The 25311-nt window shown below is 45.2% G+C and overlaps 1 protein-coding gene across 2 annotated transcripts in view; it reads left to right on the top strand.

Moving 5' to 3' along the window:
* Positions 1-25311, top strand: part of MKLN1 (muskelin 1) — a 124350-nt gene that overhangs the window by 39177 nt on the left and 59862 nt on the right. For both annotated transcript variants that reach the window (XM_090041556.1, XM_090041557.1), the window contains one exon: positions 10134-10246. In XM_090041556.1, coding sequence (XP_089897682.1) covers positions 10134-10246 — 113 coding nt within the window. The remainder of the gene's footprint in view (positions 1-10133; positions 10247-25311) is intronic.

The following is a 25311-nucleotide window of genomic DNA, read 5'->3' as shown; positions in this document are numbered from 1 at the left end:
ATAGAACAGAGCTATTAAGATGGATTTTTATTTTTACCGGCATTACTTGGAAATAAGAGGGTTATGTCAATGTGGAGGCTAAGTGTTTTAAATCTGCATTGCTAATATCATGAGTTCTCTTCTGCCTGTTCTTTTAGCACCCGGGACTTTGAGGCAAGGTGCCCCCTGAGCCTTTGGCATATGACGGGGCCATCCAACTTCTGTGTGGCACAGGCTGCATGACCCTCAGGCCATGCTAGTGGGGGGTCATAGACCCTGCTGCTCTGCATGCCCAGGGGTCCTCCCCTCTCTTCTTGTGCCTCCCTACTGCACTCTGCATCCCTGTGCTGCTGCTGCCCACGTTGTCCTCTGCACCGCGTGCCTGGGTGCATCCCCCCACTGCACTGTGTGCCCCTATGCTACTTGTTGCACTGTCCTGTCTGCTGCACCGTGCACTCGGGTCCCCTGATTGACCCTTAGCTCCCTGCCTGCAAGCATCCCTGCCATACCACGCTATTCGGGCATCCCAGGCTGTGAGCTTCTCTGGCATTGAAGGCTGTGTGCCACACTGCATCGCTCGGCTCCCTGGGCCAGGGTTGGGAGGGGGAGCTTGGAGACTCCAGTTGCGGCTGCACTGTGAGCAATGGAGGAAGCAGCAGCCTGGGGGCATCAGATTAATCCCTTGTTAGCCATGGATGGCCCTTGCGCTGCTAATTGGACAGTCGTGGTCTTATGACTGCTGTTTTTAGATGAGGTAGTGAAGAGTTTCTGGTTGCTTAAACTGACTTGCTAAAAATTCATATAATTTGTCTGGGTAGACTGGCTGAATTAGTTTCTCCTAGGAAAGTGACTTTTTTGGTCACCGAGGGTAACTTTGGATCCTGTCTGCAGCCCTCGAGGAGGTTCCTGCTGGAGACTGCTTGAGACGCTGAACGCAGCTTTGCTTGGACCCATAAAATCTGTGTATCTTGGGCGGTTGGTGTCTGGCTTTTAATAATTCTGGTGTTTCTGGTACAGGCGTACCTCAGAGATATCGTGGGTTCGGTTCCAGACCACCGCAATAAAACGAATATCGCAATAAAGCGAGTCACACGAATTTTTTGGTTTCCCAGTGCATATAAAAGCTATGTTTACCCTATACTGTTATAGTCTATTAAGTGTGCAATAGCATTATGTCTAAAAAACAATGTACATACCTTAATTAAAAAATACTTTATTGCTAAAAAATGCTAACCATCATCTGAGCCGAATGGCGCCAATGGAAAAATGGCGCCGATAGACTTGCTCGACACAGGGTTGCCACAAACCTTAAATTTGTAAAAGCACAATATCTGCGAAGCGCAATAAAGTGAAGTGCAATAAAACGAGGTATCCCTGTATTTTATTTGGCAGATGACCAGGCCATGAAGGCTTCTGATACTCTTTGTATTTTAAAAGGCACTCCTTCTGTTAGTGGCTGTTCAACTTCCCTTTGCAAATGGGTACCATTTAACGAGGCTACAGGAATCTGGCCAGCCTTGGTCTTCGGGAAGTATTTTACAAACTGAAACTAGTCTCCCTGTGCAGCTTCCAGCAAGACTCATGCTAATAGAAAAAGGGGGCAAAAAAGCAACCCATACTCCTCCATGACTTAATGAAGGATAATTTTCATGTTTTTAAGGATGGAGGGGAACATTTTTACTTGGCACCTTTCAGATGAGTTAAGTGCTTTTTGAATGCGGGCATTATCCTGTAATCTCTACTTTGGAGTTTATATGCAACAAAGTGACTCTGTCACCAATAAATTTGTGCTGGGAATAAACCCTGATTCTTGAATGCCAAGTCCCTCCTTAACTGCTCCAGCTGTGTGTGTGGTGTGGCTCAAATAGGATTATTTTCTTCCTTAGCCTCAAGTTAAATGAGTTTCCAAGACCCAAAGGAAATTCCCTTGTCCACAGACATAAAAGTATGTAACTGTGTTGGATGCTTGCAGTGTTGCTTCTCTCCTTCCTGTCATGCTGGACAGGCCAATGCTACCTTTTCCCATCTTTTTCTGAAAATAATTGACTTTTTAGGGGGATGGGTTGAAAAGGCATTTGCATATTAACAAGCAGAAGCGTGTGTTTTTAAATTTTTGGATGTTTCCTTTCCCACTGAAGGAATTAAAGTAATGGTAAAATGGTTTTAAATCAACAGGTTAGACTGTTCTTATGATAAAATGGCGTTGATTCTCTTTTGGTGAAATGGCGCTTTCTTTATATTTTTGGAAACTTCATAACTTCATGCACATGTTGGAGATGATGGAAGAGATTGGCATCTTAATGCCATGTCTCAAGGATGTAGACTGATATGCCCAGTGCCAAAAATATTATGATCATCACATGGGCACCATAGGGTTTTTTTTCCATCTTAAGATACTTGAGACATTAGGTGGGGGTAATTTTTCTTCAGGACCCAAAGATGCCTACAGTAGTTCATTGTTGTTATGTCTACAGCAAAATATGCATATTTATAAACCAAGTCATGCCTGGCAAATCTGGCTCTTTTTGTGCACACAGTTTAAAACAAATTTATATTATGAAGGGAACTTTCCTTTCTGTTTTTTCTTCGAGGTATTTTCTTTAAATGGGGCACAGGAGGGTTTTCTGTACCTTTTTAGGGGAGGACAAGGAAATACGAAAAAACACCTTGACTGGGCAAGTGCTCTGTGTAGCTCTCAAGTAGAGCTACGGTTCCTCCTTTATATACGTAGATTCTGGCAAAATACCCAAGTGGTTCAGTGCTGCCTTCCCAGCTGAGCAAAACTGCAAGCAGCAGAGTCATTGCTGTGATGCATTTTGGAAGAAGCTAGAGACACTTATTGTTGGTATGTTGAATAAAATCATTTTGACGATGCTTTGCCAGAGCTTTTATGGAACAAGCAGGAGGCAGGTTTTACCTAGCGAAGACTTTAAAGGAACAACTGCTTCTATTTTAACAATAATGTGATGCATTTTGGTGACACTGTTTGCAGTTGTCTGGTTAAGAGTTGAGCTTTTTGTGCTTAAAGCTGGATTAAATAACTTTAGGGGGGGAAAAATTGTTGCAGGTATGGGGAGAATAGCTATAGCATTTGCTTTTGAGTACAGAATGAGTTTCTGTATTTAAAACTAAATCTGTTAATGATGGAAGCTAATTTCAAAGGTCATTCCTTTAAGACACTTAGCACCCCGTGTTAGTCTCTCTTCCCCAACTGATCCAAATGATGTCGCACCCAGAGACATCCAGTGTAGCTAACTCACTAAAATCTAATAATTTACACTACATTTGTTATTATTAACTTTCACTATATAAGTGAGCTTCTCCACTAGAGTCATGAATATTCTGTGTCACAAAATTCAGCCTGTCCTTTTTCCAAGACGGATGCCGTTTCCCAGTGTCTTTATGACTGTAAAGCAAAACTGTCCTTCCAGAAGACCCACCACTTTGCACGTGTAAAATTGCCTGTCTTCTCACTATGTGTGGGTAGCTGTTGGAAGCGAGGCAGCCAGAGGAGAGGGTGCTGAATTAGCAGATAATGAGAATAAGACTGCAATAACCATTAGAGCAGAGATGGATTCAGAGCAGCCTTTGCATGTGGACAGTGTGGGAGAGGTTGGGGCAGGGATGTCTTGGATTCAGACAAAAGTTGAGGGAGGGTGCTAGCAGGGTAGTGCCAAGTTTGGGGTCAGGACACTGTTAGCAGGTAGGAGGCTTGTGCTGCAGATGGGAAGGATTTTGCTCCTTTTACCCATAAAAAGGTCTTTCTCGGAGATGTGTGCTTAAAGAAAGCTGAAAGCGAGACATGAGCCTACTGGGTTGGAGAGGGGAGGCAGAAAGATGACTTGCAGTATATTGTCAAAGGCATTGGGAGAAGGGCTACGTGTGCATCACTTGATAGCTGCTGTAAACCAAATCTACTGTAACTTTAAATATTTGAAGCCATTCTCTCACTGTCCAGTATGTAGACTGGGTAGCTTTATTAGCCCATAATATTGAAAAGCTGATAGGCATATTGAGGTAATTAGAAAAAAACACTTCATTGCTGTTTTATGAGGCATGAATAAACCTGGTGATTAACTCTTCAGTTCAGTGGAATCTAGCTAATTCAAACTGTCTGAGACCCCTGTATTGTGGTTCTTATGTACTAATGAGTGACAAACATAATGATGATGCAAAGGTAGTTTATTATGGTGCTTTTGACAAGCTTTTGCTTGATCTGTATTTCATGATAAATATACTGTTGTGTATTAAATGTAAGGGTAGAATTTTTCAGAGTGTGTAAGACCCATTGAGTCAATGGAATTTAAGCTTAACCATGAGGCAGAGAACAGTTTTACCCAGTCTTACTAGTAAGAGATCTACTTGCAGCAGAGCCTGTTTATCACTTGGGGAGCAAACAGGCTTAACACTTGAACCATTTCAAGGATGTCACTTGTTTGGAACCAGTTCACAACTGTCCTGGTTTAGCAGTTTCCATGTGTGTGCTGCCAAGGGGTCTAAGAAGAGCAGTCACGTTTTTAGACATTGCGGCGCTGTCAAACTGCCCCCAAGGGGTGGTAGGGATTACCCAGCCCAGCATGCCTCCCAGTGGCGAGTGCCTCGGTTTTCCCCCATGTTTCTTAAGCCGTGGAGGATGCCAGGGAAGACCGAGAAATCAACTGCACCCAATTGTAATGTTCTGATCCCTCTTCTCTAACATTGGGCATCTTTACACGTGCGCCAGAGGGCAGGGCTTTAATTAGAACAGCTCTTGGGAGCCACTAATTAAAGCACTCGCAGTGTCTCGTGTATTCAGTATCTTGCACTTCAAAACAGCAGGTTGCTTTAACTAAAATCCATTCAACCAGCTTTAGTTAAAGCATTCCCACCAACATTTTGAAGTGCGGGGACTCTGAACGCTTGAGACACCAAGGCTGATGGTGCATGTTAATTAGCATGCTCCAGCCGACTGGATTAACCGAGTCTGCTCTAACGCACTGTGATTACAGCATGTTGGAGCAAGCGTCCCGCATGTCTACAGGCATCCATTGAGTTCAGTAAAGCCTCTTCTTGTGCTTTACCAAAGTGTTGGTGGGTGGGTAGATGGGAGGGAGGGGGGAAGCAGATGCCTAGATCCCTGCTTCTGGGTTCCCAAGACTGGGTGCGCTCCGGCTGTTGGAGCTTTCTTGACTTTTAAAGGGTACTTTTCTCCCAAGCTACTCCTCGGCTTACTGCAATTCCTAGAAGCATACCAGGGTTTGGTGCATCGCAGCCTGGTTTGGGGTGGGAGGAGAGGTGGTTGGGTGGGTAGAGGGGATACTCCTGCATCTGGGGTTCTGGGTTTTTGGGGTGCAGCCTGCCTAACTTCTCCATGTCGGTTGCCAAGAATAGAATGAAAGTTACCAGCGGCTTGGGGAAAAGTGCTGCTTAGAAGTGGCAGAGACCACAGGCAGATCCCCCGGAGCGCAGAAGCAGGGGTGCCCCCTGCACCCACCTAGCTTCCCCCAGCTTAAATCAACCGGGAAGCCTTGGAGTGGGTCAAGTTCAGGCAATATAGATTGGGGCAGTAGAGTTCTGGCTATATACCAAAGTAGACAATTGCTGTCCAAGGTTATGGGGGAGGATGGGGAGGGTAAGAGGGAGTGAGGAGTGATGCAGTGTGGGATGCCTAGAAGGAGTGATCAGATGCTGTTTACAGAAAGCTTGATGCCCGCACATGACACTGAACCAATTCAAGGAGGACAGTTTCAGAATAATACCTGATTATCCAAGTATAATATATTATCCAAGTATATGTGTAATATGTATACACACAAGTACATACATACACGCACGTGCACACATGCATATAAATATGTGAAATATTTCAAAAGATTTAACCCATTCTAAATTGGCTTGTACATCTAGATGCTTGCAGTTTAAACAGCATTTAAAATGTGTTACGTCCATCTCTGCCCTCTGAGGTGCACCCTCCGTAGTGCCATGGAAAATGGCTGCACAGCATAATCCTACAACTGCACACCTTCTTGAGCTGAAGTACGACCGATTTGATGATCAACTTCAAAGTGTTGTTACTTCTAACCGAACGTAACTCTTCTCGCATGTAACTGGTCAAATTACTTGGTACTGTAGTTGCTTCTTGATTGGTGGCTAGGTTTTGTATTGTATTTGTAGAATAGCCTCAAGTCAAGTCAGTCCCAAGGCCACTGCAGCTGTTGGGGCATCTTAGATGCTGTAACGACCCTGGTTGAGTTGCTTTGCAGTCATTGGTGATTCTTCTGGCAGAGCGACCTGGAGGCACCCATCACCTCTTCAGGTATGTTGGCCGTTGAATCACAGGGAGCTCATCTGCCCTTTGACAGGTCTTGTTTTTAGTGTCCACATACTATCCTCCCCAGGCAAGTCCAGGTAGTCTTCGACAAGCCAACCATGGAATAGGTTGTACTGGCTTACATGGTGCCCGGTAGCAGATCAAGAGAGGCTTGGCCTGACATTAGCCTAACAGAACAGCCTAGCAGCTGAAAACGCCAACTCTTCCTCATTCTCCACTCTGAGAGAGTGCAGCAGAGAAGATGGCCTTCACTGCAAGGAGAGAGGCTGGTTCTGGTTATGACTGCAGCTGGAGTGATTAGAGATGACTAATTTATTATGTACTCTTCTGCAGAAGTGAAATTTGGAGAATAGAGGGCAGTATATGTTTCTAGGCAGAGGGTAGTGCAGACCTAGTAGTCCATCAGCTTCTCTTACTCTTAGGAAAGAAAAGGGCCTTTGGGGAGGGCAGTAGTCCCAAGAGCAAGGAAAGAAAGAGGGACCAGCAGTGCCTCAGGGACTGCATTTTGGCCAGGAAAAGTAACTTTCAAAGTATTTGTGAGTGAACTCTTGCCAAAATATTTGATCTGAAATTTGGATATGGCAAGAGTAGATAAAGTTAAGATGCTGTCATCCAGACTTGGGGTCAGATAAAGGCTTTGGGTGGATGCACTTGCTAAATGCTTTTGAATGGCAGGAGGGATTCTGATCTCCCTCTTGATTACCCAAGGAAGAAGGGAAGGGGGAGCAGCTGGAGTGATGCAGCCTTAACTTTCATTGTGGTGCATACTTCACAAATAAGTAGGAGGAGACTCTTCTTGTGCCCAAGAGTCTACAGCAGCGAGTCTCAACCAGGATGCTGTGGTACCCTGCAGTGCCTTGAGATCCTTTCAAGGTGGCATGGGATGCCATGTACTGTTAGGCGTGCTAACATGATTCCCAAGATAAACCCAGAGATTTCTGCTAGGAATCTGTAGTGTCAAAAGCATAAAGACCACCACAAAGACCATTTCTGCTGTAAGAATAAATGATCCCATATTCATTTACACACGAGAAAAAATTGCAGCTAACCCGCAGGCTTGTTTTCTCTTTAGTTCCTTGACTTGTGTGTGTTGAGGTGGTGCTTAGGACCACTGTAATCATGGACCTGGGACCCTTTTCTACTACATAAGTATGGAGTAAAATGGTGGCTGCTGCCCCAGAGGCTTTACGGTCTGAAATGAGGACCTGAAGGTGTGAACCTTGCTGCAGAATTAATATCGTTAATAATAATTTGCCTCAGCTTTGGGAGAAGAGTTGCAAATACTGCCAGAACCCCATTAAGAAACTCTGAATGTTTTGGCAGCAGGGAAATTTATTAAGAAATACGGATGTCCTTCCAGAAAAGTATAATTTTTGCACTGTAATATACTTATTCACAGGCAAGCCCATAAATAACCATACACAATAAAATATGTTGAGTTTGATTTTTGTCCATCAGCCAAAAAGACTGATGGATGAGGAAGAGGAAGGTTCGTCATCCCAGAGTAGATAATGATGGAGTCTTTAATCTCTGGCCTGGAAAAAAGTTGCGTAGTAAGATGAAAAGTGAATTGGGCGCATTCTTTTTTAATATTTCTCTCACCATTAATGTGTAAGCACCGAGATGCTTCAGGTTAGCATTTTCTTGCATGATATTTCACTAGTTTAACAATTTTCCACATTATTTCATTTTACCAGCTTTCTTTAGGTAGATGAAAGGTCTAGTTTTCATCAGATTCATTCAAGTTTGCTATTAAACTTCATCTAGGGCAACAAAACCTTCACAGGCAGGCATGACATTTTGGCAGAGGCCCAATAGGATACGTGGTTTGTGCCAAATCTTTTATTTTCTTCAGCTATCAATGAAGCTGTTGTGGTAATGTGGGTTTTGTGAGCTGTGAGAATCTGTGTGCACAAAGGGACCTGCTCTTTGCAGGGAACATTGGGAGCACTGAGCCCAAGAGGAAGGGTAATTAAAGTTAATGAACCAGGGTAACCTTTCCTTGGTGATGGCCACCAGTGCCACTGTAGATAAGGGTCAATAGCTGTTTCCATGTTATGTCCCACTTTAACTGCTTTAATTGGTTTCAGAGTAAAAGTTGACAGGCAGCTGTAAAAATGTATCTAGTTATATGATAGAAAAGTCCTTAAGGGAAGATGTGAAAATCCTTGGAAGTCATTTTGACCATCCTACTTTTTTGGAAAGCTTAATTTTGAAAAATGTAGTTGAACCTGCAGATCCTAGTTCATTGCATCAGTCCTTCCTCCCTTGCTTTTGACCAGCACTCAGCGGTGTTAGCTGTTTGTATGATGGGTGCAGAGAAAGGAAATGTGTTACCTCTCAAGATACTAGTACTTGGGGAAAATAACGTGAAACTATTAGTCAATTTAAAACTAAAAAGGATGTTTTTTTGTTTGTTTGTTTCTTTTTACATGGGATGTTGTTACCTTGTGAAACTCACTGACACATGATGCGGTGGCTCATTGCTTAACCCAGTTTAAAAGGGTATTGGACCTAAGGGGATTGGGCATATATTTGGAGGAAAGGTCCCACATGACAGACGGGTGCAGCTTGGGAATCTGAACTTCCTAAACCTCCTATTGCTGAAGGCTGTAGTGGGAGAGGAGCAGGGGATGTACTGTTTTTGCCTGCCCCGTTGCATCCGTGCTCTGCCACTGTGCAAGATTGGATACTGTACTACGTGGGCCTGTGGTCTGACCCCATAAGTGACAATTCTTCTGATGGGGAAACCCTTTAAAGCCCCCACCTTGGTCATTAATTGTCTGGGAAGGTCATAAGCACTGTTTTTTCCATGCTTATTAAAGCAGGATCTTGGAGTACTTTTAAACTCACTTTAAGGGAAGCATATTTATTTCCCCAAAGGTGGACTAAACAGGAGAGGTTTCAACTGCGTCAGAAGTTTGGCAGAGCCTGGTATAGCACCTAGCTCAGGGGTGGGTGGCCATTATTTGGGCCCATGGCCCACAAAGGGAGTTTTGCTGAGCTGTTGTGGGCCAAGCCAGCATCTCCCTCTCCCCGCCAGTGCAACAACTCAGGAAAATGCTGTATGTGGCATGCAGCCACGGGCAGGCGGGGAGTGGTGTTTGGGAGCGAGATGGAGATAGGTGGGCAAAGCCAAGATCATGGGGTAATGACAGCACGAGGCCAGGGCAGAGCCACGATCTGTTGCCTGCATGGGCCAGGTTCTGCAGGCAGGGGTGTGCTCATTGTGGCTCTGCCCTGGCCCTGTGCTGTCACCACCCCAGGATCCATGGGCCAGACAAAAACCTCTTGGCGGCCTGGATCCAGCCTGTGGATCATGTTTTACCCACCCCTGATAGCTGGGGTGACATCTCGCCCAGCACACAATCTTAACATCTTACTGGATAAGCAGTGCTGAGGCCTGGCACCCTCAAGTGTGTTAATGTGTTGGACTTTTGTTTTTCCGGTAGCATGAATTACAGTATCATGGGTTCAGTCCTCCTTAAATGTGTATTTGGCAGGGAGCAGTACATGAAAATGGGGCTGGGGAACATTGTGACTCGACTAAATGACCTTGTAAAGTTCCTTCAGTCCTGCTTTTCTATGATCCTGTGCATGTACAAAAATGAGAATGGCCTGGGAAACTGGATTTATATGTGAGGCTGCATCAAGCTTGAAGTGCTCCGAAAAGCAAAATTAAATAAATCTCCCTTTTGAGTTGCTCTTTCCATGTGCTGGCAATGAGAGCAGTCTGTTCAAAAGAGAACTTTACATTTTCTTGCTGGCCTTGTGTTTGTGGTTTTTGGTGGGGGTTTTTTTTTTTTTTTTTTTAATCATTCTCTTTTTTTCTTTGTTGATATAGAGACTGTTTATTTGTTCGGTGGCTGGGATGGGACTCAGGACCTGGCTGACTTCTGGGCATACAGCGTGAAGGAAAATCAGTGGACTTGTATCTCTAGAGATACTGAAAAGGAGGTAAGTTCCACGATCATTCCTTGTGTATAACGTGATCTGTTATACTCGCACTATTTGGCAAGTTTCTGAAAGGCTTCAGCATCACTGGAACATCATTCATAAAGAGCTTACCAGTTTAGCATTAAATGTCATCTGGTTAAAAGAGATAACTGCTTGCAATCCCAAAAATTTTTTAGTGAGGTTTTTATTTGAATCATCATCTTCAGCCTGTTTTGCTCAACAGTTGTATGAAGCCTTTGGCATGGCTAGTAGAAATCTAGATCAATAGACCTGTACCTTTTTTTTTTTTTTTTTTTTTTTAAGGCCCAAGAGACTATTAGTTCATTTTGTCTATGTCACAGGTCATTGAAACTTCAAGTTACCCCTGTATTGAGCCCAGTACCTTGTTAGCTTAAAACATGTCTTCTAGAAAGGCATCTTGTTGTGATTTGAAGGCTTGGAGAGGAAGGACCCTCTTGGTAATTGTACTAGCTATTACCCTGGCTAGGGGAAAAAGCTTGTCTGGTTTCAGCTCGTTGGTTGTTGTACTATTCTCTGCTAGATTAAACAGCTTCTTAGTAGATGGTGCATTTTCCTTTTGAAGGTACTTTAATACTTGAATAGAACTACCTTGCTAGCCTTTTGATAAGCTGTAAATGGCTTGAGCTTTGTTGTCTTCTGCATAAGTGGATTTTATTTCCTAGCCATCAGATCTTTTTGTGGCCCTTCTTTTATCCCCCCCCCCGCCAACATCTTTTAGTTTTTCACTGTACAAGGTACAGAAGGGCAACCAAAATGATCAGCAGCTTGGAGCAGTTGCCATACCAAGAGAGCCTAAAAGGGCTAGAGGCTGTGTGGGGGGATACGATAGAGGTCTATAAAATCATGAAGGGTGTGGACCAAGTAAGCAGGGTACTGTTGTTCACCAAGTCCCAGAATATTAGAGCTAGGGGGCTCTACGCTGAACGTAGTAAGTGACAGGTTCAAGACTAACAAGAGAGAGTACTTCTTTTTTGCAATTCTTAATTAATTTGTGGAATTCATTGACACAGGAGGTGGTGGAGGAAGGTTAGCATACCCGGGTTCAGAAAAGGGCTAGATGGACTGTAAGTCTGATCCAGCACAGCACTTGTATTCTAATGGATGCCGAAACTGGGTGCAGTGTTTCAGGATCGCTCTCTCTTGAGAGCTGCTCTTAATGTCTCAAAAGATAGGAGGTAGTTACAACTGCAGCCTTCTGCCAGCAGACCCACCATACCCTCCAGGGCAGACAAGACCATGCATCTGGTTTGTGCTTGCAGTAGACCCTGCTCCTGCTTCCCTACCTGGCTGAGTGCCCGCAGAGCAGAAGGAGCCTGGATGAGGTACAAGGGGAAATCACTGGCTGGAACAGCAGCTTTCACATCTCCTTTCTTCTCTTATTTCATTATACCTGTTCCCTCAGCAGGGGTGATGGGAAAAGGCACTAGGAAGTGACATAAGCCATCTCTGGGTTGAGAAATCCTGGGAAGCACCTATGAAGGGGAACTGGAGGAAAGGCAAGGGCGATGGCTGGGTACTGCAAAAGTGAAGGAGATGGACAGCAAAGAGTATCTTGGGGAAGAACAAAGGGCCCTCGAACAAGAGGAGAAACAGTGGGGTAATTTTTTAGAAAAAGGCTGAAGGAGCATAAGGAGAACTTGACACAGGAGAGTCTCAAGCTTTGAAGAGAGAGGTTGGAGGTGTTGGAGCTTGTGGGAAATGGTCTGAGAAGAGTTTGGACAAGGTAGGAGGAAACGTGGAACATGGGAAGGTCCTTAACATAATTTAAGTTTTTATTGCTGGGCGATTGCTGAAGAAGAGCGTTTGCAGAGGTTTAATAAAGTACACACCCATGTAACAAACTGGCTTTTATACTCATAAACAAGTATTGTCTGTCTGTCTAATGAATTCTGGGCAAACCTGATGAGATAGGAAAAGGTCAGAATCGCATCTCAGTAAGTAAACTCAAAAACAGACTCCAGATGTTCCTGTGAAAGGAACATCAAATGTTCATAAACAAGTTGCTAAAAGGAAATGTCTGACATGGAGTTGTTGAAAATATTCAAATAGGTTCCAAGAGAACTTGTTTTCCTTTCATATTGGAGCATGCAAGTTCTCTTTCTGTCTCTCTAATGCTTATTTGGCACAGGTTTTCAGTACCCCCTGAATAATTAAACTGTTTAGCTAAAACGAGAGCAAAATACAATTATTGTCCTGAATTAATGTAACCTTAAGTGTTAGATTTAAAAAAAACAATAACAACCAGTTTTAGGACAAAGATGTAACATTAGAAGGAAGATGATAGTGTCACCTATATTTAGGCTGCCTGGCCCTTTCTATTATAGATTTATTCTTGCAACCCTTTTAAAAACTGTCTTGCTTCTGGCTTTTTTTCCTGGGTTGAGAAATACTAGGAGGCAGCTGCGAAGGGGAAATTCCTCCACTGAGACCTCAGTCGAAGGAAATGCCTTTTTGTCCTAATAAATTCCGTTTGGGTTTAACTCAGCATTTTGAGCTTCTGAATCACAATTTCTCTTCTGCAGCTTCTGTTGTCAGCAAAAGGTTGGTAGCCTGCCAGAATAACTGGATACTAACAATCTAAAAAGTTGGGCTCACAACGTGGCAACAGCTGCAGAAGCAGATGATACTTTGCTGAAAACTGGGTGCAAGCACTCTGGCTGCTGCCAGAGCAACTGGAGCACGGTGTGAGGTGGGCTGGACTTTTTTCCATTTCCCACCTTGGTTTTAGTGTGTGGTACCAGTGACGCCCCTGCCGTCTGTTAGGGCTCTACCTGGATTTAACAACCATTTGTTCTTGCTCTTGTGCCCCTACTCGTAACCATCTTTTTTGCATTATAATATGATACAACAAGCGTAGTGCCAAAGAAAGCATGGTCAGATCCATAAATGTCAAGAACCTTTGTTTTGGATGCTGTTGAACTAGGTTAAGCCTTTAGAGGCAGTGCTGTATCAATGGGCAAGACTTGGTAACGATGCAGTAATTTTAATGGGAAGTTGGTGTCTGAATCCTGTAAGTGACTTTGAAAAACATAGAGCCTGTGTTGTTACGGTCTGTCCTCCAGTCTGTTAGATTCATAGATTGTGACCTCGGCAGATCATTGGGCCCAGCAGGAAAGACAACTGGGGTCAAGTGACCCCAGCAAGGTGACCATCCGGTCTGCTCTTGAAGATCTCCATGGTAAGCAATTGTACCTCCTAGATGTCAGGGTTAACTGAGAGGGCTTTTTGTGGTCTCTTGTTTTGTCATCAGTTGGAAGCAACATGCCTTGGTGGTGTTTGCTTAGAAACAAGGGCTGTAAAGTATTGTTCAAGTGCAGATTTTTCTTGGAAGAGGTAACATGCTAACTTAGTAGAAATATTCACAGGAGAACTTGAGCCCATCAGGTGGTCATATGAAAGGCTTCTTTTTCTTGTAAGCTGATAGTTTTCAAAAGTGTTTGAATTTCTTGGAAATCGCAAAGCCTCTAAATTGGGTCAGAACTGTAGAGATTTGAGAGCTCAACCCTAGTAAGTAAATTGGCACCCTGAGTAGAAGGATGATTTGCCCTTGTATTATGGTTCATAAAATTTGTATTACAGAAGCTCCTTGAGACCCCATTTGTGATCGGGGATCAGCTGTGCTATGGGCTAAATGAACATGGAGTCCTACACCTTATTCATATCTGAGAGAGAGAATGGGCGAAAGAAAAGAAATACAGCATGATGTCTGTCTCCAGGAGCTACTGTCACCCCCGTTCCGCTTCCTGCAGGGAGCCCTGCTCCCTTCAGGGGTCTCATGACCCACCCAGAATCTCCCCAGTTTGTTCCTTTGGGTAGTCGTCTCCCTCTGCCATGGTCTTGGGGTGCCCTGCCACCCCCTGAGATCTTTTTAAGCATGCCACAGGGTGCAAGAATATAAGCCTTGTAAGAAATAAATTGGTTTTTGAAATGGGGTACCACTAAATTTAGAAAAGCTGTGGAGGGTGTTTGGATCTGAAAGGGTTGTGAGCCAGGGGTGCTTGTGTGCATGCTGATGTCATGAAGTACACACACCAAAAATTTCCCTTTGTGTGGCTTAATGGCCTCACACATTGCACGTAGGCAAGTTTTGTGAGTTTTAAATGAGTTTGCATCATTGCAACTTGGAACGTTGCAGCCACTAGTCAGCTCACCCCCTGGCCATGGGAGGGGCAAGCAGGCTTTGCCAAAAAAAGGGATCAGGCCCTTCACCATTTCTGCTGTAAGGCAGGCTCCTGTAGGTGGCAGGAGCCTGCTTTAAAGCAGAAGCGGTGGGGGGGCCCAGTCCTTTCTGTTGTGGAGCCTCCTCACCTGCCCTGGGGCTGCGGGGAGCAAGCTGCCAGCAGGCCGAACAGTCCCTGAGCTGTGAGGGCACCCCCTGGTCCTTCCCTGCGGTAGTGGCATCCTTCGGGGCTGGGTGGGCAGGCTGCTAGCTGGGTGAGTGCTGCCCGGGCTCGTAGGCACCTGGTGCAACTTCCCGGGAGCCTGCCCAGGCTTCCAGCACCTTGCGCACCATCCCTGCTGCCTCGCGGGCAAGTCGCCCTGTTCCCAGGTGTTCTGCCGGCCGCAGGTGCGTGCTGAAGGCACAAGCAGCGAGGGGCCCGATCCTTTTCTTCGGCGGAGCCTGCCTGCTTCTCCCATGGCTGGCAGGTGAGCTGACAGATTAATGGCACATATTAATGACCCGCCGGCCATGGGAGAGGCAGGCAGGCCCTGCCAAAACAAACAAACAAGAAAGGATCGGACCCCTTGCCACTTCTTCCTTTGGCAGGCACCCGTGGCCACCAGGACAATGCCATGTATATACGGTGGTAGAAAAACAAAACCCACCATTTCAATTCAAAGCTCAGCATTTCTATTAGGGGGCATAGAATGCAACCCAAGGAGTAAACCCCTGTCACGTGAACAAGCACCCCAGTGTTTTAAGATCCTGGGGCATATGCCTAACTTGCAGCATGTGAATAAACATAAAAGCTGCAGGGGTAGCTCTTTTTAATAAGGTGTCTCGAAGTTGCATGGACACTTTTCTTTCTAGGCGTACAAATAATTGGACCATAATTATGTAAGGCAGAAGGCAGGCCGGGTGGTACCTTAAAGAGTCCCTTGTACAGACGAGCATAAGCTTTTGTAGACTGCAGCCTGCACTGTCAGGAGGCTGTAGCCGGCAAAAGGTTAAGTCTTTTTGAATGATTTAATCTTAAGGTACCAGCCTAACACAACTGACTACTCTCTACTATTATTATTCTGGAAGTAAGGTGGCTTCTGTGCTGTTGAACCAAATACCTCTGTCGTTATGAAAGATCCTTTGTTTTCCTAGGCGTGATGCAGGCATGTAGAATTACTGCCTCAAAGATGTTACAGAGTAAACCTTGATCTGGCAAGTTCCTCTTTCCTTTGGGTGTCTGTGTGCATAAGTAGATGTGTATGCCTCCTCAGGTACTACTCTGATCCTAGCAGCACCTGTACATTGTGCGTGCACCTGCCTCTCCTTGTGCTCTGCGTCGGGGACATAGACAACAGTGGGTTTCCTCTCTTCCCTTAATTCTTCTCAACCACCTTAGCTTGAGGGTGAGCTTTTATAGTCTGATTCGGCCCACATTTGGCCTTTAGCTGCTCTCAGCACCCACTTTCTTCACTTTGTTTCTTGTTTTGGAGCTTCTTTGGTCAAATGCCAAGTGTTTTTCTTATATACTACTTCAGAGTGTTTCAGTCGGTCCCCCCCCCCCTTAAATGCTAGGGCTTGATTTCCAAATAGCTTGGCATCTGACTGCTCCCATTTAGGCATCTGAAAATGCCATTTTGGGAGCTCTTGGGTGTTGAGCACTCTTGAAAATTTGGCCCTTATGAACAATAAAAATAGACTTTAAAAAATAAGCTGTGTTTTTGTTCTGACTTAAAATGTTAAAGTTATTCCCCTTTCCACTTCTCTTAATGCTTTTTCTGTATTTAGCATGTAATATTCCTCCAAAACTCATCCCTGCCACTCCACATCCAGTGTGGGGCCTTATTCCCCAACGTGTGGCCCCCTGCCTTGTCTCATCTGGCCATGACAGATGTACAGGAAGGCAGCAGCAGTCATACCTAAACACCTCAGTTGGAAGATGTCTGTGTTAGACAGCAAAAACAGCTTTGCGGAGGAAAGACTACTTAAGTACATAGGGGCATTATGCACCATGCTCTGAAGACTGCTGAACGTCGGCATTGCTGGATTTTGAGTGGGAGCCGGGGTTGCTAGTCTTGCAAGAGTATAAGTGCTTAGGGCTCTGGCCCTATTCTCAAGTAGTATAGAAGGCACTCGGTAACATAGGTTGTTGTAGGCTAAATTAAGGGTCACTTTTGTCTATCTGTTTTATACGTGCTACCATGACAGTAAACTGACCCTGGCCCTGCAGTGTCTAGCAAAGACTGCTGTTTTGGCCCTGTCTTATTAAAATTAATGTTCTGTGACGTCTCATTAGGACGTGTAATCTTATTTTACTTTGACCTTGTAGGAAGCTTGTTTATAAGCAGTTCTCTAAGGCATGAGGCAGTATACTAAAGCAGGGCTGTCCAGCTTGTAAGCAGCCAGGGGATGGTTGTCTTATTAGTTGCACTAGTGGAGGCCACATGCCCAGGGGCCACACCAGTAGGAGTCGGGGGCTGTGTGCTGTACTGTTGCCCCTGCCACCATTGCATTATGTGCCTCCATATTGTCCCCCCCCCCCCCGGCTGCACTGCATGCCCATGTGGCCTCAGATCCCTGTGCCTCAGACCAGAAGTGGGTAGTAATGTTTTTCAGACCAAAAAACCCCTGCTTCTTGCTTAACAGAAAGGAGTAGTTAGTCTGCTTTTAATTTCAGCTGGATGATGTAGGAGTCGTAGAAGACACACAAATAGAAGATTGTGTAGAAGCAAACTTGCTGTTAATCCCAATCTGGTGAAATGGGAGAAGCGTGCGTAGTAGGAAGACGGATACTAAGGCAACTTGGTCAGCTAATGTACCTTCAATTTAAAATAGTCCCATTTGGATGTCCTATGACCTTTTTGGAAGGAATTGGGTGGATTTTTATACTGAAACATTTATACTCAGTTTGGTTGCAGATACTGCTTGAAAGAGCACCGGGTTGCTCCCTCCCCTTCCGTGTGGCATTTGGGTTTTGAAAAAACGCTCTACTAAGCCTAAACAATATGTGATCCATGAATGCTCCAAGGCAGGCATGAAATCTAGTTTAGACCTCATGGTGGGGCCAAGAGGATTGCACTTCATGTTGGGAATAAGGATATCTTGAGGTTCTTGTCCTTACCTTGCTGCATTGCCCCACCAGCAAGGATCCGGAAAAGGACCTGGGAATTGCAGGGGACTGTAAAATGAATAATATGTCAATCTCTAATTGGCCTTGGCAGCTACGAACTGATTCATCAGGCATCTGACTAGACCTACGTGTGCACCACCATCCAGAGGATCGATGGTTGCCTACAACCTGAATGTGAGCCAACAGTGTGCTCAGTCATCCTTTCCCCACCTCCTGCCCTTCCCTCCTTCCAAAAAAAACCCCCAAACCACACAAAATAACCCCAAACTGAGAGAGCCAAAAAAATCCAGTAGCATTAGCATATTAGGCTTTATTAATAAAGAACATCACTTGCATGTCAAAGTAAATGGCTGTCCAGAAGAGTGTGCAGATTTTTAAGGATTGATTTGATGTCTAACACTTACCCAAGGCTCTTCATGCTATATCCTAATTAAGTATACAATAAAGGTAATTAAAATAAATGTCAACAGCAATAAGTTCAACAGGAACTTGGCTAACTTGCCCAGTTACCTGTGCCCATTGTCATTCCAGTTACGTGCTGTCTGCATTCGCTAAAGGGGCTCTCAGTCGGGTGACCTTTGTACCACGTCTAACAAGGTGCCAAATTTGAAGCATTTTGACCAGGCGGGGCCCTCGCAAAGAATGCCCTACAAGGTCCCTGTTCATAATAGCAGGACTCTGCTGCATGCTGCTGTGGTAGTATGGCATGAGTGGTAAACTGGTGCCAGTTCAATTAGGGTTTCATATGTCCTAGGTGGCACCCTTTAAACAGAGAGCAGTCGGCAGCTCTGTAAATACTACAACAGTGGTCATATTTGCTTCCAGCGAGATGCCTCACGCGGAGCTACTGTTCTGCATTTTCAGTCTCTGAATTCTTGTACAGTGTAGCTGTGTGGAAAGTATACTGCGGTATGCTAATCCTGTGTTAACAAAAGCACGGGGAACAGGAGCAAGGTCTGCGTCTGAGTGACAAGGTTGTGGTTTAGGGATGATTTTAGATTCGCCCCTCACGCATACATATACAATTGTCCTGACAGTACATATCACAGCAGTGACACCTACCAGTATCTTGTCGTCTGCATATGAAATTTCAACACTTAACTAAATGGCCAAGTCACCCCTATCAGTCAAATGCTCCAGCCTACTTTTCCAACCCACTGTCATCACTTCGGTTTCATCTTAGCTTAGGCTGCTTTGCTTCTCTCCAAGCTCCAGTTTCAACTAGGCACTGACGTGCATGCTGAAGTGATGACCACATTTCCTAGCATGTCCTGCAGGGGCCCCACATTACCCGGTACCTTCTTTTTGCCTCCTATGCATTTTAAAAAAGGACTTCTTGTTGTCCTTGATCCAGGAGGCTAGTCCCAGTCCCATCTCCGCCTCGGCCTCCCTTGCATCCCCTAGCAACCACAGTATAGTCCTCCCTGGGGATGCCCCCCCCTGCCATTGGCCTTCCTTTTAGCTAGGAGACGTTCCCGGATGCTTTTGGTGAGCCATGGGGGCTTTTGCGCCCTGCTGCCCCCTTTGATTTGTGTTGGGATTACCTCCCTTTGGGCTTGGAGGATCGTCTCCTTAAGGAGCGACCACTCTCCTTGGACACCCGGCTCCCCTCCCCTCCGGGACCTCGGTGCGTCCCCGACTATTCTCCTTAGCTCATTGAAGTCCGCCCTCCTGAAATCCAGGGCTGCTGCCTTGCTGCGGGCCTTTGCCACCTTGTGCTGGATGGTAAATCCCAGCAGGGGATGATCGCGGTCGCCCAGGTGGTCGAGCACCTGCAGCCCCCTCACCAGGTCATCTCCCGTGGCCAGCACCAGGTCCAACAAGGCATCTCCCCTGGTGGGGCTGTGCACCTCCTGGGTTAGATGGAGGTCCCATATCTCGACTAGGAACCTACGTGAGCAGTCAGACCTGGCTGCCTGCTCCTCCCAGCAGATGTCTGGGAAGTTCAGGTCCCCCATGATGACCACGTCCTTCGACCTAACTACCTCCGTGACCTGACATGAGAACTCCTGGTGGAGCTCTTCCCCGTGGTTGGGAGGTCTGTAGTAGACCCCACCGTTAAGTCCCTTTCCCCTCGACTGCCTTGTCTTCTAACCCAGAGCACTTCAGAGTGCCCCTCCTCTGACCCCGTGCTACTTGATGAGGATGTGTATTCCTCTTTGATGTAGAGCGCCAGACCTCTGCCTTTCCTCCCTGTCCCGTCCCTCCTGTACAGCCGGTAGCCCTTGATATTCACCACCAGTCATGCGTTGGGTCCCACCACATTTCTGTGAGCCCCACTAAGTCCGGGTTGGTGTCAGCTAGCAGGAGGGTAAGTTCCTCCTGCTTGTTTCCCATACTACAAGTGTTTGTGTAGAGGCATGTGAGACCTCCTGTGGATGTGTGCACTGGCCCCCTGCTCTCAGCATTGCCCTGGCCCCTGTTGCTTCTCTGTGTATATGTGCTGCTCGTCGGTCTAGGCTGGGCTGTACTTGTGGGTGTTGCTTGGTTTAGCGGGCCAAGGCTTCCTCCGCCCTCGTCTTCCCCTTCCCCCAATGAGCCTAGTTTAAAGCCTGCCAGAGGAGATCCACCAACCTAGAAGAAAACACATGCTTACCTTTAGGAGAATGGTGGAGCCCATCCCACCCGAGCATGTCTCTTGTTGTGATGTGCGGTTTGTTGTCGAGGAAACCAAAGCTGGCCTCGAGACACCATTCCCGAGGCTGCAACTTGGTCTCTGCGATGCACGTCATGTGCCGTCTTCCACGTCCGCTCACTGGTAGGACACAAGAAAAAACCACCTGTGCGCCTATGTCCTTCAGCGCGCCCCCCAGAGTGTGGTAGTCCGCCATCAGGTGATCAGTCAGAAACACTGTGTGATCAAGCGGGTCTATAGGTAGCTGACTAGATATAATGCCAACATGGGTACAGATATCAGGGAAAGTATTGATCAGCGTGGTGTTGTTGCCAAGGCCAGGCCTATTTTCAAATCAACAAGGGCTATAATGATCAAAGACTTTTGGATATCATGGCAGTTGTCTCAACCTCTTTGGCAGCCTTCTCCAAAAGGGATGCGGTTAAGTTGGTAGAGGAATGAATGTTTTTTCCAATTAGAAGGAAAAATAATCTGTTCTGTGTCTGGACAAAATAAAGACCTTTTAGAAATTGTCGAGGGAGGAGGAAGAGGGGGAGAGACACTCTCCCCCTTTGCCTCTCCATGCCAGAATATTTATTTGCATCACAGTAGCACCTTGGAGTCCTAGTCAGGTACCCAGAAGCCTATTTGCTAGGCCCTGCATGGACAGTGAATAATCCAGTTAGGGCATTTGTTTGGGATGGGAAACCTGGGTTTAAGGAGTGCTGCCTTTCTGGCATGTTGCACCCGAGCCCTGACCTCCAGGCTTCTCTTTGACCCCCGTCTGGTTTTAGCCAGTAATCACATGTGAAGCTAGATATATTTTCGTAATATCTCACCTAAACTGCTGGGTTTCTACAAAAAGCATAGGTTTTGATACATTCATGTCTTCCAGAAAAAAATGTTTTTTGGGAAATTCCCAACAGCTCTAACACTGGCTGATTAATTGGCAAGATCAGGAGGTCGCGATTTATGGTTCATGGATCATCAGGCCTGGCTGTCAGCAGCATTTTAGCAGAAGTGACACTTTTTGCTTCGTGGGGACTCTGTGCTATTAGGTGGTGGCCATGTCTCGTAGGTGCAGCAATTCAACACCAGGGGGAAGCAGTAGCAGCAGTGGCCGGATTGGAGGCACTGGTTTGCCTTGGACTGAACCGATTATCTTGGCCCTTTGCTGACTCTTGAACAAGCTTGCTAGCATCAAGCAAGGTACCCGAGCAAAGGCTATGCTGTGATTTCCATCTAAGAATTGGGCATTCTGGTCTCGGAGGTGTTTGATATTCAAGTGAGAGACTCGGTACTTTCCCAGTGGAAGCGGGGAATATTTTTAGTGCGTGTGTACCGCGGTGACGTAGGTATTTAACTAACCTGGAACAATCCCGCAGTGCCCCCTGGAGGACAGAAGAGAAGGCCTTGGTAACATTTATTTACCTCCTAGTCGCTGTAATGCTGTCATTTGTCGGAGCCTATTAATAATTGAATGGTCAAAAGGGAAAGACAAAAGAATAACTTGAATGTACATATGAAAAAAGACTAAAAAAGATTGTGTTGTATGTGGTACTAGCTTTTTTTTCCCCCTCAATTGTTTCCTTTGCTTTTTCTCCCCGTCATCAAGCCAAGCAGATAAACAAATCAACTGCATGCTAAAAGCGGCCTCTGAATTTAATCTTGTTCCTGCATGTCTGAGTCAGATGCCCAGAAAGGACTTTAGCAATGACTAAACCTATTTTGCTGCATAGGAAGGTACTTGTAAGTAGATTAACTAGAGCAAAAATACCGTATTTGCCATCTGAATGAAAGATCTCTCCATCCTCACCTCCTCACTTGTGTCTAGACATCAGTGGTCATTTATCAGCAAAAAATAATTGTATACCAATATCCTGAAATGTGTTTTAAAAAAAACAAACCCTCTTCCCCTGCCCCTTCCACCAAACTCTCGGCTTTTTGTGGAAAATAACAAGGAAGGATTCTTTCTGATTGCATACTTGGAGCAAATCCTAAATGGCACAACTTTTCAGCCAGACCAATTGAACATAATCAGAGATTTGACGTAATGTACTTCCACATCAGTTCAAAAGCACATCTTCTAATTTCCATATTCCTACTGCTGTGTAGCTCCTCTTTATACCTTGATCACACTTTAAAATGGCTGCAATGCTATTATTTCAAGTTTGTTTTTTATAATGAAAATAGGATAGGTATGGGTTGTGCGCATTCATGTTGCATGCTCACATATGCTGATCTATTTGTGGCATGTTTACAGAGTTGATAGCAATCAGGGCAGACTTCGGAGTTGAGATGCACCTTTGCCTTGCATTGCTGTTAAACCATGAAAGACATTAAATTTTCCTGATTTTTACCATTGCAATATGTCTGTGTTCCTCTGTATGAGTGTGGAGGGTGACTTCCGGATCTTTCAGGTGGCCGTTAGTGAGATGGGAGTACTTTTTTTACTTCATTCTTCAGCAGTTATCCAACATCCAGTTTAAGTTATCGTTTGGGGATAATAGGCTTAAAGGAAGCACTTTATATTACTATGAAAAAGCAGTAGCTTCTTTTTTCTTCTACTAGGGCTCTGTATTGGGCTCCGAGGGGCCTAATGTGCCTTCTGAGATGAGTTTGTATGGTGGGACCTCTTGGCATAACCGACAGAGTTTGACCTGCAGTAAAATCCTTTGTGATCAGAAATGTTGCCTTGAACGAATCTGGGATTGTATTACCATTATGGGGAGAAATGTGCTCATTTTTGTCTTGGTTTAGTACATTAAGCACTGACAACTTCTAAATTTAGAAAAGCAGGATACATTTGGAAAAGGGTGGCATCATCGCAAATAATATGCTCTCATCTCTCCCTTTCCTAAGGGCCTATCTGTGGATGACTATCTCTTCAGTCTCCAGGAAAATGTAAATAGAGCATGCCTTAAATTTGCTGGAATATGCACAGTTGCAGGAGAATGGGACCAGTGAATCTTTGCAGTTGGGTGTAAAGCAGGAAGAAAGCAGCTTGCATGACAGCTTGACTTTGGAAATGGAGGCAGAAGAAATTGTAGGGGGGGGGTGTTTGTTTTTGTTTTGTTTTTTTTTTAATGTCCTCATCCTTTTAAATGTCCTAGCTTGCTTTTGGACAACATCATTTACGTCATAACACATAATTTTTGAACTTTATACTGGAGACTGTGTCCACATTCCTTTCGGTCTTCTAAGGCACCAAGAAGGGAGAAGTCGTCAGCTGTTCTTTGTTTTTATTCCCCCTGACTTTTGAACAATGTCCAGACTTGCTTCAGAGCTTTCTCATCTGGTTCAATAAGCATGCAACACACTATTTTTTTTTTTTCTTTCTTCGAACTAAAACCTCTTTATTTTCAAAATGTCTTTGACCCAAGGTAGCCAAGATGCCAAATCTTGGAAAAGGGGGAATTGGCTACTCTCTACTTCATTATTGTATATCTCTTTCAGCGTGAGCATTTTATTTAAAACATGCAAAGTAAACACAAATTTGTTGTGTTTTTTAGTGGAGCATGCCAAGACTGCATGTTGCTAAGGTGGTGCATAGTAACCCTTTAATCGTTTGAGCAGACCCAAAACTCGATGAGTTGAATTATGATCGTTTCTAGTTTGTTATAGGAGCTGATTAGGTATTTGAGAGGCAATGCCCTTTTTGGCAGTGTGCTATAAAGTGTGTTCTGGTTTTCTTTTCATAAGACATCTTGACTGTGGTGTGCAAGGGCGGGGGGTGGATTGGAAAAATGATTGCTTGCAAACACAGGAGATTGATAGCTTGTGAAGCCTCTTCTAGCCCCCTGTCCTTTGGATGCTGGCATGTGCATTTTTTGAAAATGCTTCCTAGGTTAGTCCTTAAAAAGCATGGTTAATTTTATGAAGTGGATTAGCCCAGTCAGTAGTTTTTCATAAAATACCATGCATTTTCTTGGCATTGCACAGTTGGGGATTGTGGACATGTTTTGGATTTTGTCACCAGCATCTGGTGTTGGTTGCTACTGGAGACGTAAGGGATGCATATGTGATAAACTTGCTGTCCCTGGTGGCTTTGCCCTTAGGCATACTGCATTCCTCTGGGTGGACTGCCTCCTGGACTAGAAGCAGTATAGTTATGTGCATGGCACCACTGAGCAGCTAATTAGCTTGGGGCAGGCTAATGAGCACAGCTGAGCATCCATGCTTATTAGCCTGCCCAGACAGTTGTGCAGGCATAATGACACTGCACCTAGTTTAGGAAGCCTGCTGAGGGGTGCAGTAACCTTGACAGATCAGTAGACCCTATGATAGACTGGTAGGCCTGTGCATATAAAGTGCTTGAGCACCTTGTTACCACAGCGTGTCAGTGACTCCCTCTGTATTACTGTTTATTCTCCTGACTAGCCGGGTACATAGGGATGTGCCCTTATCTGTAAAATGGGGATGGGAATTTAGGCATAAAAGACCAACTTACAACATGTATAACCATGGACAGAAGATTAGAATGGAAACCTGATCTCTTGATACCTGGACTTGCTTTTGCCCTAGTCACTGGATAATGCTGTTAGTTTTATTTCAACTCTAATTCAGCAGAACTTTCCATATCATCAATAAAATGTACGGCACAGTTAGTAACGGCTCTATCTTCTCTCTGGACTAAGAGCAGGACCCCAACTCTTCCCATTTGTTTAATCTGAAGATGCATCTTGATAGTCTTGCTTTCCCTAAACCTTTCATATTCTTTACTTAAAGGTACTGGAAGATATTTAACCCTTCAAAATGCAGATGGGATCAAACAAATGGATAGAAAACTGGCTGGAGCATCAGGCTCAAAGGGTAGTAATCAATGGTTTGAAGTCTAGTTGGCAGCCGGTATGAATTGGAGTGCCCCGGGGTCGTTCCTGGGGCTGGTGTTGTTCAATATCTTCATCAGTGGCCTGGAAGATGGGATGGAGTACATCCTTGGGAAGTCTGCAGATTACACCAAGCTGGTGGGAGTAATAGATATGCTGGAGGGCAGGATTCAGTGACCTAGACAAATTGGAGGAGTGAGCCAAGAGGCATCTTATGAGGTTCAACAAGGGCAAGAGCAAAGTCCTGCACTTAGGACGGAGCAGTCCCATGCACTGGTGCAGGCTGAGGCTGACTGGCTAAGCAGCAACTCT

This window comes from Crocodylus siamensis, chromosome 4 (assembly GCF_052110815.1).
Source record: "Crocodylus siamensis isolate JL-2025a chromosome 4, ASM5211081v1, whole genome shotgun sequence".
Classification (NCBI taxonomy): domain Eukaryota; kingdom Metazoa; phylum Chordata; order Crocodylia; family Crocodylidae; genus Crocodylus; species Crocodylus siamensis.
The sequence above is the reverse complement of the archived record's forward strand: the minus strand, read 5'-3'. Positions and strand labels throughout refer to the sequence as shown.